Genomic DNA, 13,627 nt, shown 5'->3' with positions numbered 1-13,627 from the left:
ACTTTCCTGCAGGTCATTGCCTGAAAAATGTTTGGGGATTGCTCAGGGAGCCTGGACACCTTTGTGTTCTTGAGCATCCTGGCAGTATAGACTGGGAGTCAGTGAGGAGCCCTCAGCCTGGACCTAAGGTTTTCCCCTGGCATTGCACTATCACTGCTTAACTACCTCCCTGTCCCTTTGCTTTTGTAAAAAAAGGGCTACAGGACAGGTTGCAGAGGGCCCTGTGAGCAGCTGGTGCAGGGTTCTGGCTAGAATGGTAGGTCTGGGGTAGCTCCAGATATTTTGTGTTCCTGGGTCGAAGAGAGAAGCTGGGCGCCAGTCCCGGCGGGTGAGGGTCTTGCCAAAGTCTTTCTTTCTCCAGTCCCTACAGCCACGCGCGTATAGGCTCCAGGTTCAGAGCCTGCCCTCGGCGACCTTCCCGCTCAGCAGGAACAGCCGCTGAAGTCCAGGCTCGGCTGGAGCTAGAAGGGGGCTAGCGTGCACCGTGCGGGTGCAATCGGGGGGCGCGGCTTTTCAGGGGCAGGACTGTGGAAGGTGGGAGTGAAGTGTGGGTGGGGTGCTGGGAAGGCGTGCCGAGCGTTCCGGGAGCCGCGAGCTGGGAGGGAAGGGGGGCCGAGGCGATCCTCCCTTCCATGATTGGCAGCGCGGTGCGTCCCCCCCCTCCCCGCTCGGCTGATGCTGCCCCTCGGCCGCCGTGGAACGCGCATCCACACCGCCCGGTCGGCTCTCTCCGCGCTGCTCTCCTCTTGCCCCTGCTGCGCTCATTTGTTTTAATTTTTTTTTCGTCCTCCTCCCCTCCCATCTTTTGGGCGCTTCCCCTCTCGCCCGCCCGCCCGGCGGGCTATCTCCGCGGGTGCGCAGCGCGGGGCCATGCCTCCGGGGCCGCCGCTGCTTGGGGGCTCCCTCCTCCTCCTCTTTCTCCTGCACTTCCTCGGCCCCCCGGCCAGTGGTGCCGTCTACAGCAACCATTTCTTGGTGGAGCTGCACGACGGGGGCCAGGCGGAGGCCGAGCGGGTAGCGGCGGAGCACGGCTTCGGTGGGGTGCGGAAGGTAAGCCCCCCGCGCAGGGTCGGAGCTCTGTGGTGCCCTTCACGTTGGGCTCAGGGCATGCAGTGTCGTGCCGTGGGCATGCCGGCTGCGCAGGGTTGGCCCTGGCGCGGTTTTGGCCGCCCCTCACCTGCGGGAAGGGATTCCTGCTTCTCGAGAGGCTTTGAGGAATAGCGGTGCCAAGAGCAATTGCAAGTGCTCTTCGACATTGGCCCAGCAGGGTGGTTATCTTGGAGGGAGAGCGGAGTTTCCCACATGGTGACTCCGTGCCTTTTTACTTACTACGTAAACATCCTGCCATGGAGAAGCTCCCATCCTGCGGGGCTGGGGCTGCCACCTGGGGCTTCCCGAACGCCCCTGGAAGGGCTCGGAGCACCTACGGGAAAAGGAAAGACTCATCTCCATGGAGAAGCCTGCACACAATTTTAATAGATTTCATAGGGGTTTTGACACTCAATTTTTGATGCTGGTGGGCTTCTTTATACTCCTGTTATTCTCCTAGAGAAATAGGATGACCCCATGATAAGTGTGAATGTTTTTCACTAAAAATGTAAGTTGGGAAACTTCAGTTGCCATTGGACATTGTTTTTGCTCCTGAGGTTCTAGGAAATCAAGTGTAGCCAGAATGATAGGTCCCCTCCTTGCTCCTAGAGCATCCACCTCTGCTAGAAATCTCTTCCATTCAAGTAATAATTAGACCTCTAAATATTTTAGGGTGCAGTAAGACCTTGTGTGAAAACAGGGAGAGGCTGGTAGAGTGCCCTGGTCGTTACAATTCTTGGCACACTTGCTTAGAGGGATGTGAAAGGAAAGCGTGGTGTGAGTATTGCTGCTGCTTGTTTGGTTTTTTTATTTTCCTGGCAGTTATACAATGACAGCCTGGTCCTACATCCAAGGAAATGAATGATAATACCACCCTGAACTTGAATGAGTGAAATGGCTTTAAGCCTTGATTTAAAAATTAAAATTAAAAAAACATATCAAGTGAGACTCCCTCCCTCAGGTTGCCTCGTTTCAACTCCAGTGGGAGCTTGTTAGAGAAATGAGGACAAGATTATTGTTGCTGTGACCACAGCTAATTCCTGCTCTGGTAAGATGCTTTTGTTTTAGGCACACAGACTTGTGATAGTGACAGCTGCTGATCCATTTGGGAAAGGATTCATTGTGTGCATTAGGTTTTGTTATATGAGATTTAGATAGCTTTTTGGTTAACAGTTTTCCTTTTCTAGTCTCTTCCTGATTGTGCTCCCTTCATCCTCTCCTGGGGTTATCTGACTGATAAGGCCCTATGAGGATAGAAGGGTATGTTCCTGCCTAGATCAATTTGTTATGACTTTTGCTGGATGTTTTCAAATGATCCTGTGGTCCAAGTGGGGAAGAGACAGGAAGAGAAAGAGGATTTTGTAGGATGGAGAAATGCAGCTTCTGGACTGTTCGAATCCTCTCCCCTCTACCATGCTTGTCCCCAGGATGCCTCAGCCCTATTAGGAGACATACAGCTTCTACATGGAAATAAGCCTTGTAGCTCACGTGAGCTGGAGGGAAGTCCCTTGAGTGTGCAAGAGGAGAGAGAGTACCTGTTTTCCAGGACTCACTATGGGGATGCTGTGGACAGGGGTGTCTCTAGGAATGAAGCCCAGCAAAGCCATAATGTGGTGTGTGTGTGTGCTCATGGCGTGGGGCAGCAGGTGATTGCAGTGGGTCCTGTACTCAGCACATACTGTCTGAACTTTTCTGGTTATACTATGCCAATCCCTGAAAAACCAGTAAGCTTGCCACCCCTCCTCCCCAGCTGTAAGAGGAAATAGAACTCTGCTTTCTGCAAGGCAGTAATTTTAGGGAAGGGGAGAAGTTGGTAGGGTTTGGGTGTGTTGGAGGATAATCCGTGAGAGGTTGATAGCAATCTCTATTCTTAACAGGGTTTGGGTAGTGATAATTGGGTGCCAGTAGAAGCATGTATCATTTATGCCAGTGGCTCTTCAGTTCTCTTCAGCTGAAGAATCTCCTCTCTGCTTTGCTATTGTCAGGCTTGTCTAGCAGTCTACAGTCTGCAGACAGCTTTCATGGTGATATTGACAGTGCAGGAAGTTGAACGTGGCCACGTAGAGAAGTGCAGAGCTGTTAGTGGGAAGCTCTCGAGGGAAACTACTATGTGTAGATATGCTGTCTAATGAAATTTTCAAAAAATACCAGCACACCCCCCCACTCCCAAATTACATCACAAAGAGAAGTGGTCTTTTAGCTACTTCAATGACACATGCTGTTAGGATGATATATTGAGTTACTTACTTAAAACAAATCCAGTTAACTTTGCCCATATTGGAGAGGAGCCATGGTCTGAAAATAATCACCTTTGTTTCAGTGCAGTGTAGGAACACAAGAGCAGAGTCTTCTTTTTTAATGTATGTGAATTTAAGTTTCATATGAGAAAGATTCCTTTTGTGCCTTTAGGGTATCACAGATCTCTTTTAACATGATTTTATGGGAGCTGGTTTTTAAATTATGTCTTTTTAGTGCACTTCTTTTCCCCCAATAACAAGGAATCTCTGAGCAAGTGCATACTACGTTTACTTAACAGCATATTTCTGTAAAAATACATGAGAAAGCATTGCCTTTAAGATTAATTTTATGGACTGCATGATGCGCTTTCTAATTGATTCTTTGGCCATGCTCCCTACCATCATTTTGAAACCCCTACAAGATGTCAGGTAGGCTAAATGTGCTTTAAATTCATGCTTGGTAAGTTGATTGAGAAGGGCTTGGTACTTAGATCAACAGGTGCTTTTGTTTAGGTCTAGGGTCCTAACGTGTCAAAAAGAGTAGTCAGTTTTTCTTTAATCTTCCCTGAATTAATCTTGAATACAGATGTCTTTCTAATGCTGATTGCGCTCTTTGATTCTTATTTTAATATTTGCAATTTTTCAGTCCATTTTTACCTGCTAAAATTGATTCTGTGTATTTGTGGTGAAAGAGATACTGTGATAAAACATATTCTTTCTTAAAATGGTTAGTCTTACCATCTCTGAGCATTCAGGAATTGTGAGAATGCCCCCCTAATATTGTAAGAACTGCAAAAAGAACAAGTTTTTAGTTTTGATTGATTCCCCCCCATTTGATTTATTTGCCTGTTGGTGTGGTTGTCACCAGAATACGTTTCTTAATGCAGGCTGAAAAAGCTGCTTTCTGATCTTGGCTTGCAATTTTCAATTAATTTTTAGCTAGGAGAGGTGGAAGATGCATTTAGAAAGGTCTTCTCTTTGGAGATCAGAGTTTAGGCATCTCTTTCCATTTCATCAACAACAGCGAGACTGAGAGAGTCCACAAAATGCCAACATAACTAAAAGGCTAAATATTTTACATTGGCATTTTAACAGGGTTTTAAACAGCTAGTGGCCCCAGATTTTAAAATAAGAACCAAACATGGATTTGAAAACGTGGAGAATTTTATGTTTATGCTGCCTAAAGCTGTTCTATTTTTATCTTGTATCACCTGATTCCTTATCCCTCTAGATATTGCAAAACTCAGTCTTACCTGTCACAGCTGTGACTGCTTTGCTTGCTGTTTTTTGCTTAGGAGGCTGCTGGTTGAGGACCAGGCTTTGTGGAACCAACCAGTAATTTCTTGATTAGACACTGCAAGCGTTCAGGTTTTCTTGTTTTGCTTTTTTTTCTCTTTTTTCTTTACCTTGCATAAATACAGACTTATCAAAAGCAAAACTTAACAGATAAAGAAGCTGTATTTCTTACTGCAGCACAACCCACTTCCCTGCATTTAGGCAGGGAGCCTGTGAGGTGGGAGTTGATGTGGTGTAGAAGGCAGACCAAGAGGCAGAATAATGAGTTCACAGCCTTGAGAGCACTTTACTGGGATTTCTGTCCGAGATCCTGAACATTTCATCCTGGGATGCACATACTAAAACCTTAATATGTCCTCCTGTGCAGATCAACCTCTAAACGTGGAAAATAGATGTTTGCTTCTTTTTTTTTTTTTAATACTTTAATATTTTGTGTTTTGCCTTCGATGCGTAAACAGCTCCAGGAGCAACCACTAGCTAACCTGGAACAAACAAAAAAAAATTCCTGTTACTTAAATGTAATCAATTATGCGCATGAAAGCTGTAAATTATCAAGAAGATCTGTAAATCACAGACTCAAGCACATCCCTAACCCAGTTTCTGTAAAGCTCCTTCTCTACTAGAGACTCAGACTGTTTGCTGGTGGTGAGTGTTCTCTTTGAACTATGAAATAACTACCTTGTCTGATTTTACACTTGTTTGAGTGTAAAACAATAGGGTTAGTCTTCCCTACTCTAGATCCCCACTGTAACTACTTCATTACTGTTTTGAATGTGTGCTGTAGTTGTTTCTTAGCAAAACATGCAGATTAAACCTTACCTTTACAGATTTTTGTTTTTTTTTTTTTTCCTGAACTACAGCTCAATAAACAGAGTTATGGAATTCTCTCAGTTTATAAAGCTGTCTGCATTTTTAATTTTATTTATTCCATATTGTTTGGACCCATTTGCAAAACAGAACATGTGGTAGAGACCCAGGAACTGTATCACAAATGCAGTTCTTTTTACACTTTTTTTTTGATGCTGCAGCCCAATGGGGAAATATGCAATTATTGGTTTTCATTTACAATATATTTAGTTTTGCCAGTGTCAAGGAGAAAACCTGTAGGAAGTGGACAGCATTCCCTGAATGCTGTGATCCCAGCATACCGGAACATGTTGTGTACTAATCGATCTCCTGCCATCTAGCCCAGAGTGCTGGGCATGCTTGGCATTTGTTTATTTGCAGGCAAATGGTCCCAGCAGACTAGGTCTGCTGCTTGTCTCTTTCAGAAAAGGACAGAGGTGTTTGAATTTTTGTTATCTTTTTGGAAATCCAACTGTTGTGTGAAGGTGAAAGATAGCCTTTTATCTTCTTCACATAACATGCCAGATGACAAGATATAAGTGTTGGGGAGGATGAAACAAGAAAGCCTTTTAAATATGACTGCCTGGCAAAAGATTTTGAGAATATAGAAACTATAAGCGAGATTGAAATGAAAGCAATCTTTGAGATACCTTAGTTGTGACCAGTTGAATGTAATCCCCCCTGGAGGAAACAATTCCCTCTGCAAGCAGGCAGGCCTAAGAGTCAGAGCAGGCCTTGCAGCTTGGCAGATGGGGCCCAAAGAATAAGATTTAGGGTTTAACACGTAAACATAGTATGGTAATGTAGTGAGTCTTATAGGTTGTGTGGAAATGTTATAAGATATGCATGCTGTAGTAGATTGGTTAATGAGAATCTGCATATTCAACACCAAAGATGATTTATTGTGTTGTAACGGGAGCTTTGCTCTCCTTTCGCTCTTTTTTGGCACTTTCTTATCTCTCTTCTCCTTTATCTCTTTGCTTGCTCTCGCGCTCTTCTTCGTGCCCTTTTCTTTCTTTGTCTCTTTGTCTTCCCTCTGCACTTCTTCACCTCCTCCTTTCTACACGCTCTCGGCTCTTAAACCTTTGCCGTTGACTCTCTTACACTTTAAGCCTCTCTTCTCTCGGGCCTGCTCCGAGCTGCAGCTGGCAGCTCGCAGCAGGGCCCTGCACCCACGCCCTTTGTAATAAACTACAAGTTATACGACTTAGCTTCAAAGAGATCTCATCTCCGTCCGTCCCTACCGTGCGTGACCCCCGTCACACCTACAATAAGACCCTGCCAACTCTTAGGAAAACTTCTACTGCTGTAACTATACTGATGTGGTTAAAGTAGGGAAACAAACCCAATTGCACTGCTGTTGCTATCAGTGTAGGAGAACAATATTAGCAGAAATTTAATTTCCACTGGCGCTTTTAACAAGAAAACTGTGTTGATTTCAAACAAACAAACAAAGAAAACCAAGCAAAAGCAACAGCAACAGAAGAGCTTCTTGACTCCCTGGAATATCTATGCTGGTAATAGTTACTGCTTAGTGCAGCTAAATAGAAGTTTGCATATGACCCTTAACCTCATCCATCAATGGAGTTGTTAAATTAAAATTGAGACATGCAACTCAAGTTTCAAAGGCTTGTAATCAAGCAGTTGCAAAGTAGTTGCCAAAGCGTAGGTAGAGTTTATCTAGTAGATAGTTTCCATTAGTAAGTTCTGAGAAATGTCCATGCTCACAGAATATTCTGTGAACTGGAAATCAAGCCAAATTGTTAAAATTAATGATAAATTATGCCAGTTCTTACTAAAATATTATAACTGAGAAACCCTTTTGTGCAGGTCCAGTCCACAGAATGGGTGGGTAGTTTCTGTGTGAGTGGTAGTAGCAAATTCAGTGCTGTTAATAGATGTAAAATTTACCTTTGTCCTGCAATGTTATTCCAGTCATCAGAAACCCTGTTCTTCTTCTTTTTTTTTCTTTCCACTTTTTCAGATAATTAAATGGGTCAGGTCTCTACAGGATGCTGCTGCATGGCGGCTATAAATATTGCAGTGAGCAGCTCAACACTTCCATCCATCCATAGCCTCTGGTGGGAGGAAGCTGAACTGCTCGAGTATTTGTCAAAGTCTAGTGTATTGCTCTTGTAAACCAAGGCAAACTCTGCATTTAACTCTCAGGAGTTCATCGAAAAGGCAAACCCTGTGCTACTGAAATGGAGATTTAATTTCAGCTCAGCAGGCTCAGGCCGTGTTTTGTGACAAAGCAGCATCCCAGAGAAAGCTGCATTTGGTGTGTACTGCATGAAGTTCTGAGTGGCCATGATGCACAGTTTATCAAGCAGTGTGAAATACAGTTTGGTCATAGATTTATGACAGTAGCTCAGCAGTGTAACTCAGCTGCGCTGGCTCTGTTCGGCAAGTAGCAGGAGCTTGGACTTAAAAAAGAAATTACGAGCTTGGCCACTCTCTCCATTTATACACTGTGATATAAATAAATAAATTGGGTAGTAACAGCTCTTTCACAAGGAGTGAACTGGGACATTGTCCTATATTACCTACCTTCTTAAACAAGACTTCTGTGGAAATGTTACATTCTTAACACTTTGTCCACAGAAAGCAAATGGTAATATTGACCTCAGTGTTTACATCAAACCAGTTGGCACAAGTATCCCAGATACTCATGACTGAACTAAATTATTTGCTTATGAGATGAATAAGATGGCAGTATGTCAGAGAAGTTTTATCCAAAGAATCAACCTATGAAAACCTGAAACACAGCAAATATATATTTAAATATTATTATTATTATTATGTAGAGAAATTTGCTGTTTCAGATGATTGTTGGATACAAAACTAGAGCCAAAGAGGTAAGTCTTCCTTGTATGCATAGTAAAAGAGGTGGAATATAGCCTTCCCTTTCCTGATGACAAAGGATCCTTCTTTCTACCTACTCATTTTTTATGAAAAGCCAGTGAAACGGAGGAGTGTGATTCTGAAATGTGCTCTGTGGGTGAGTACTGCCTCTGTCACCTACTGTGCAACACCAAGGGCAGCAAAAGCTTCTTTTTAAGGCTTTTAGCTGCAGCCAAATATGGTGAATTAGCTATAACCATGACAGTTGGATTCCCATCAGTCCCATGGGGACTTTATGCTTCTCTGTATCAATTAATTTTAGAACGGTATTTCAGTTGAACTTAGCTGTTTAGAAGTTACTTAGAGCCATTTGTAAAGTGGAACTGGCAGTTCAGAATTTGAGTGAAGTATTCAAAATCAGAACTGGAACACATTTACACATTTGGAAAAATTGGCTGCTAACATTGATGGAATGGTGGTTGTGGATTATGACATCATCATCTTGACAGCATTTCCACCTTTTAATTTTTATATTGCCATTTAAACCCCCAGACTTCACAGGCAAATGTACTTTTCATCTCTTAACTGTAAAACCATTCAATTTCTCCTACAATTAAGATATAGTTCAGAATAGAACCATGTCAGGAAAGCTAGTGGATATTTTTCTTTCTTTTGATGAAGATTAAAACAGTGTGATTCTGTAAAATCCCTTTCCCCCCTTCTATCTGAATGGTTATTATTCATGTAAAATATATTATACCTTGCTAGAGAAACCAGTTTTTCAAGCTCTAAAGGATGAAAAATTTTCCTTTCCTACATTTTTCTTGCTTGACTAATGTCATAGGAGCAAGATAACATACAAGCACATACTGGACTGAAAACAATTTCTGCCAGCAATAGACTTGCATCATTTATTAATTGGCAGTAAAAGATTTAATTCACAGATGCTTGAAAGGTCAGTGAGGGAGGCCCTGGGAGGAAGGGTAAGGGGTGGTGTTGGGTGTTGCTGTTTGCTTTCCTTTCTCATCATTATTCCTAGGTATAAGTCATCCTTTTTTTCTTCTGTCTACCACAGAGCTCTTGATCCCATTCAGAGCAGCTGCTCCTTGTTGTGAAGTGACCATTATGCTTTTTTGTCAAGAGTCAACAGGAGCTTTCTCCAGGTTGTGGTGGTGGTGAGTAAAGGATTTGCCTCTGACCTGATCTTGTGGTAGTGAGGCTAGTGTCTATGACTTCCTCCTAGCAGAATCAAGAAACTTTACAAAAATAAGGAAAACAGCAGTGTTCCAAAATGTTTTCTTTTCTTGGCTCTGCTGAAAATGTTTTTTTCTTGAGGCTTCCTTCCCCTGCTTTTCTCAAGCATACTACCTTATGTTAAAAAAAAAAAAAAAAGAGAAACAGTGTGACCCTCCTGTCCTTCTGTCCTTTAATGTTGCAGTTTTGTTTCTAACCCGTGGACTTCTCTCCCATGAAGCATATATTTTTGTGAAGGATCTGACTGCTTCTCTGGCAACTGGAAGACTTTTTCAGTGTGGTGCAATAACAGAAACCTCTTTGTGAAGCACTTGCTGTCTATTGGCTCTTCCTTGGCAGCCTAGCATTAAACAGACACGAAGTAAAAAGGAAAGAGTAAAGGTTTTGAATTGCAAGAGTGGTCAGATCTTGTTAAAGTGTCAGTAAGAGCTAGCATCTTTGCATTAGAGTAATTCACATAATCCGTGCCTTCTTGAATAACTCTTATCAGTAACCAACTAATTTTGCTCTGAGTTGTTCTTATCCGTCTACTTCATTCAAGCTTAAGTTCCTGACTCTGCTTTTAGATGCTGCATGAGCTAAGCACTTGCACAAATGTTTATGTAGCCACTTGGTTACATGAATGTAGACTTAAAAATAATGCCCAAATGCCTTACTGGAAATCAGGATCTTAGTGTTTAGCAACGTCTTTCCCCTTCTTCATCGGTGAAGTTTAAGTACTGGCATTTTGTGTCTGGGGCATGCTGCATCTGAATGTTGTTATTTAAATAGCAAACTTTAGCTCATGGCTTTTATCTCTGTGTTTCTGAAGCTGATGTGACACCAGGCTCCTGTGTGACAATAGTAGTCAGCCTGCTTGGTTGCATGCTTAAAAGGAGAGATGGGTTGGCTGTAAATCAGGAGTGAGGCAAAGTGGCCTTTTATAAGCAGTGCTAATTGCTTCAGCAATATTGATCTATCTCAGAGGCATACCATAGCCATTTAAATTTGCAGAATCTAACTGAATCAAAATGTTTTTTATGAGTTTTTTCTAAGGAAGATCTACTGATAGGAAGAAGAGATTTCTGCTCAATATTGCTTAAATATATTACAACCTTTAACAAATATTTGTTGTTAAAGAGGTGCCTGATTTCTCACAGATATATTACATGTGTAGATATACCCATTAATATATGTTTGCAATGGCACTTGGCATTTTACATTTAAGAGTTCCATATTACAGTCTGTAATGCTGTGCAAACCTTAATTAAGTGAATCCTATCAATAAATAAAATAACTAAACTAATACTTATAGGCATATGCCTTTTTACATAGGAGGCAACTGAAACAAGAATGTTACTGCTCTAATTGCCTAAGATTCTCCTAATATAAGAAGATACTCGTGTCCTTGGAAATTAAGTTCTGGCTCTGTCCTAGAGCAGAGTTGCTACCATGTTAAGCAAGAGCAGAGAGGGAAATAGCAAAGGAAATGGTCATGGATTGAATGGTCTTGGAGAGAAGGTCGTTTGAGGTGTGTAAACTTACACACAATATTCGCATCTTGAGAGATGCTTTGAAAACACAGCAGAACATCAAAAAAGTGACAGGATACCTTGAGGTATGGCTCTAAGCAGGAGACAGGTACTTAGAGCCAAAATTTTATTCATCTTTGTTAATAAAATATAGAACTGGCAAAGCCACTTCTGGATTACCATCCTTTTTCCTCCCTTTATTCTTACAGCATGACTGCCTCAGACTAAATGAGTTATGGCTAATTAACTGGGTCAAGTACTGACTAATTGTCTCTAAAGAATGTCTGGAGTCTGATTTCTGTTTGTCTTCTCATTTTTGTTTGTTTAGGTTTGGGGGTGTGTGTGTTTGTTTATTCTATTTTGTTGTATTCCTTTGTTATTGTTTTGTTTTGTTTTCATTGGGTGGAAGTGTTTTTGTTTTGTTTTAATGGGATGCTAAAATTCTCCCAATTTGTGTAAAAAAATTATGTGTAACACATACTTGCTTTAAGAAAATTTGATTGATTCACCTTCTCATGAAATCTTATTTACTTAATTATTCTAAATTATGTGTGTGTTTAGCTGATCTTTGTGTGGTTGTAATGGAATTGTGTAGCTGAATGATTGGAGAGGTTTCCTCCTTTTCCCAGTGGTCGTTTGTTGCTGCTGAAAATGACAACACAGTTGGTAGATGCTCCCAGTGACTTTTTTGGTGCTGAACTCCAGAATTTTTTCTGGTTCCCAGGGCTTGACTGAGGTGCTCTTCTTGCTCACACACCCACAGCCACCCCATTTATGTACGAGGATATAATGATGATTGTTCAGCCTTTATTTCAGCCTGTCAGCCAAACAAAAATAATCACCTACTCCTGGTAATGACAATCTGGATTAACCCAGACAGTCCAATTTGAGGTCTAGTATATAAACAACATTCTCCTCAAAATCTGGGAGGTATCCTGCTTTCCACAGGGCATGTGGTGGACTTGATAATGGTGTTTACAGTTACTGGGGAGTAACAGATAAAACTCTATAAACTGCACAGATCCATTCCTATAAATTAGAATAGCCATTTTTAAAGTGTCAAATTACTTCTTCAGTTCACTGATAAAACTATCAGCAAATCCAGAGTATTGTCACTGATGACTTGATATGCTTGCAGGATGGAGCTCTTCAGTGACAAACCTAACAATGATACAGATCAGTAAAACCTTACACCTGTGTGATTCATTCAATTGCAGATCAAATTCCTAGTATCACAAACTTGTAACCAAACCTATGGAGCAGTGTTTTGTAAGTGCTTGGAAACACTGGGTGGGGTAATCGAACAACAAAACTGATGAGAAAATGACAGTAGCCATTGAACATCAGAATTGATCTACCTGAACAGCAGTGCTTCTCTTACAGACTTCAGAGTGGAAGAGCTCCTGGGGCTCAGCTCTGCTTGTATTCTAACATGGCCATCTCAGAGAAGTGAGATGGATCATGCTTTGAAAGGGCCTCTTTTTTTTTTTTTTTTTTGCCACGAATTGTGCGGGGCATTCAGATGAATTCCATGTGGACAGATTTGACATGTAATTGTAAACGCAGTCCACAACCGGTTAAGTTTCTTCCATTTACTTGTTTTTTATTAAACACCTCATGTCCAGCTATTTATGAGACTGTTTAACCTTGTTCTTGCTGCGTGCAAGAGGGATTAGACAAAAGGCTTTGTTTTATCCTTTTGAATAAAATAAAATCATAAGGTACATATTCTACAAATTCTTTGGACATCACTTTTGACTTTACACTGTTTCTAGAGGAGAAAATATTTTGCTGTGGAGATGAGGAAACCTTTGAGAAACCATTGGAAATGACTTCTGCTGGCTTGAGAGGATGTAATAGAACTTTCTAAGCAGTGTTGCTGTGTTCTTACAGAATACCCACTATTCTAAATAACACTAGCAGGTGGCCTTGTTATCATGTGTGTAAAATATTACCATTGAATTTTATATCTGTCTAGTTAGTCTTGGTCCCTTCTTACTCCCACCACCAGTTGCTGATTCCTTTAAAAGATGGTTGGATATTTATATGAAACAGAGCTGAAAACACATGAAAATGTCTAAGACAAGCATTTATGAATTAATTTGTAAGAAAAATTTTCACTTTGTGTTACTAAATTGATTTCACAAGGATGATCTTATGATGTTTTCATATGAAATGTACCTTCTGGGAGTGTTGAAGCTATGGTTATAACACCTCCACCTGCCAGATTTGCCAAGAGAAGCAGATTAGACTTTGGTGGAGGCAGCTGACTAGGACACAGGTACAAGAAGAACTGAGCTGGAAGACTGAATCATAGCACTCGCACCTGGGCCTGACTGTGCTAGTCCTTGGGGCTGTTTGGAGCTTGTGCAGAACTCTGGTTACAATGGAAATCCTTATTTTGTGCCTTCAGCGCAATTATAGCACACAAATGAGCAAGTGTGAATCCTTGCCTGGGGCCATAGGGACGCAGTAGACTGGATTTAATGTTGGGTGATCTCTGGTGCAGCTTTAGTCCTCTGTGCTATTTTACATTTCTCTACCAATGTT

The 13,627-nt window shown here is 41.7% G+C and overlaps 1 protein-coding gene across 1 annotated transcript in view; it reads left to right on the top strand.

Annotated features, from left to right (window-relative positions):
• Window positions 1-697: 697 nt before the first annotated feature.
• The window catches only part of PCSK2 (proprotein convertase subtilisin/kexin type 2), a 110,105-nt gene continuing 97,175 nt past the window's right edge, over window positions 698-13,627 (top strand). Inside the window, exon 1 of the mRNA XM_058800783.1 lies at window positions 698-1,050. Within this exon, the coding sequence (XP_058656766.1) occupies window positions 871-1,050 (180 nt within the window). The 5' untranslated portion in view covers window positions 698-870. The remainder of the gene's footprint in view (window positions 1,051-13,627) is intronic.

This window comes from Ammospiza caudacuta, chromosome 3 (genome assembly GCF_027887145.1).
Source record: "Ammospiza caudacuta isolate bAmmCau1 chromosome 3, bAmmCau1.pri, whole genome shotgun sequence".
Lineage (NCBI taxonomy): Eukaryota > Metazoa > Chordata > Aves > Passeriformes > Passerellidae > Ammospiza > Ammospiza caudacuta.
Note: the sequence above shows the minus strand (reverse complement) of the source record. Positions and strands in the feature narration are given on the sequence as shown.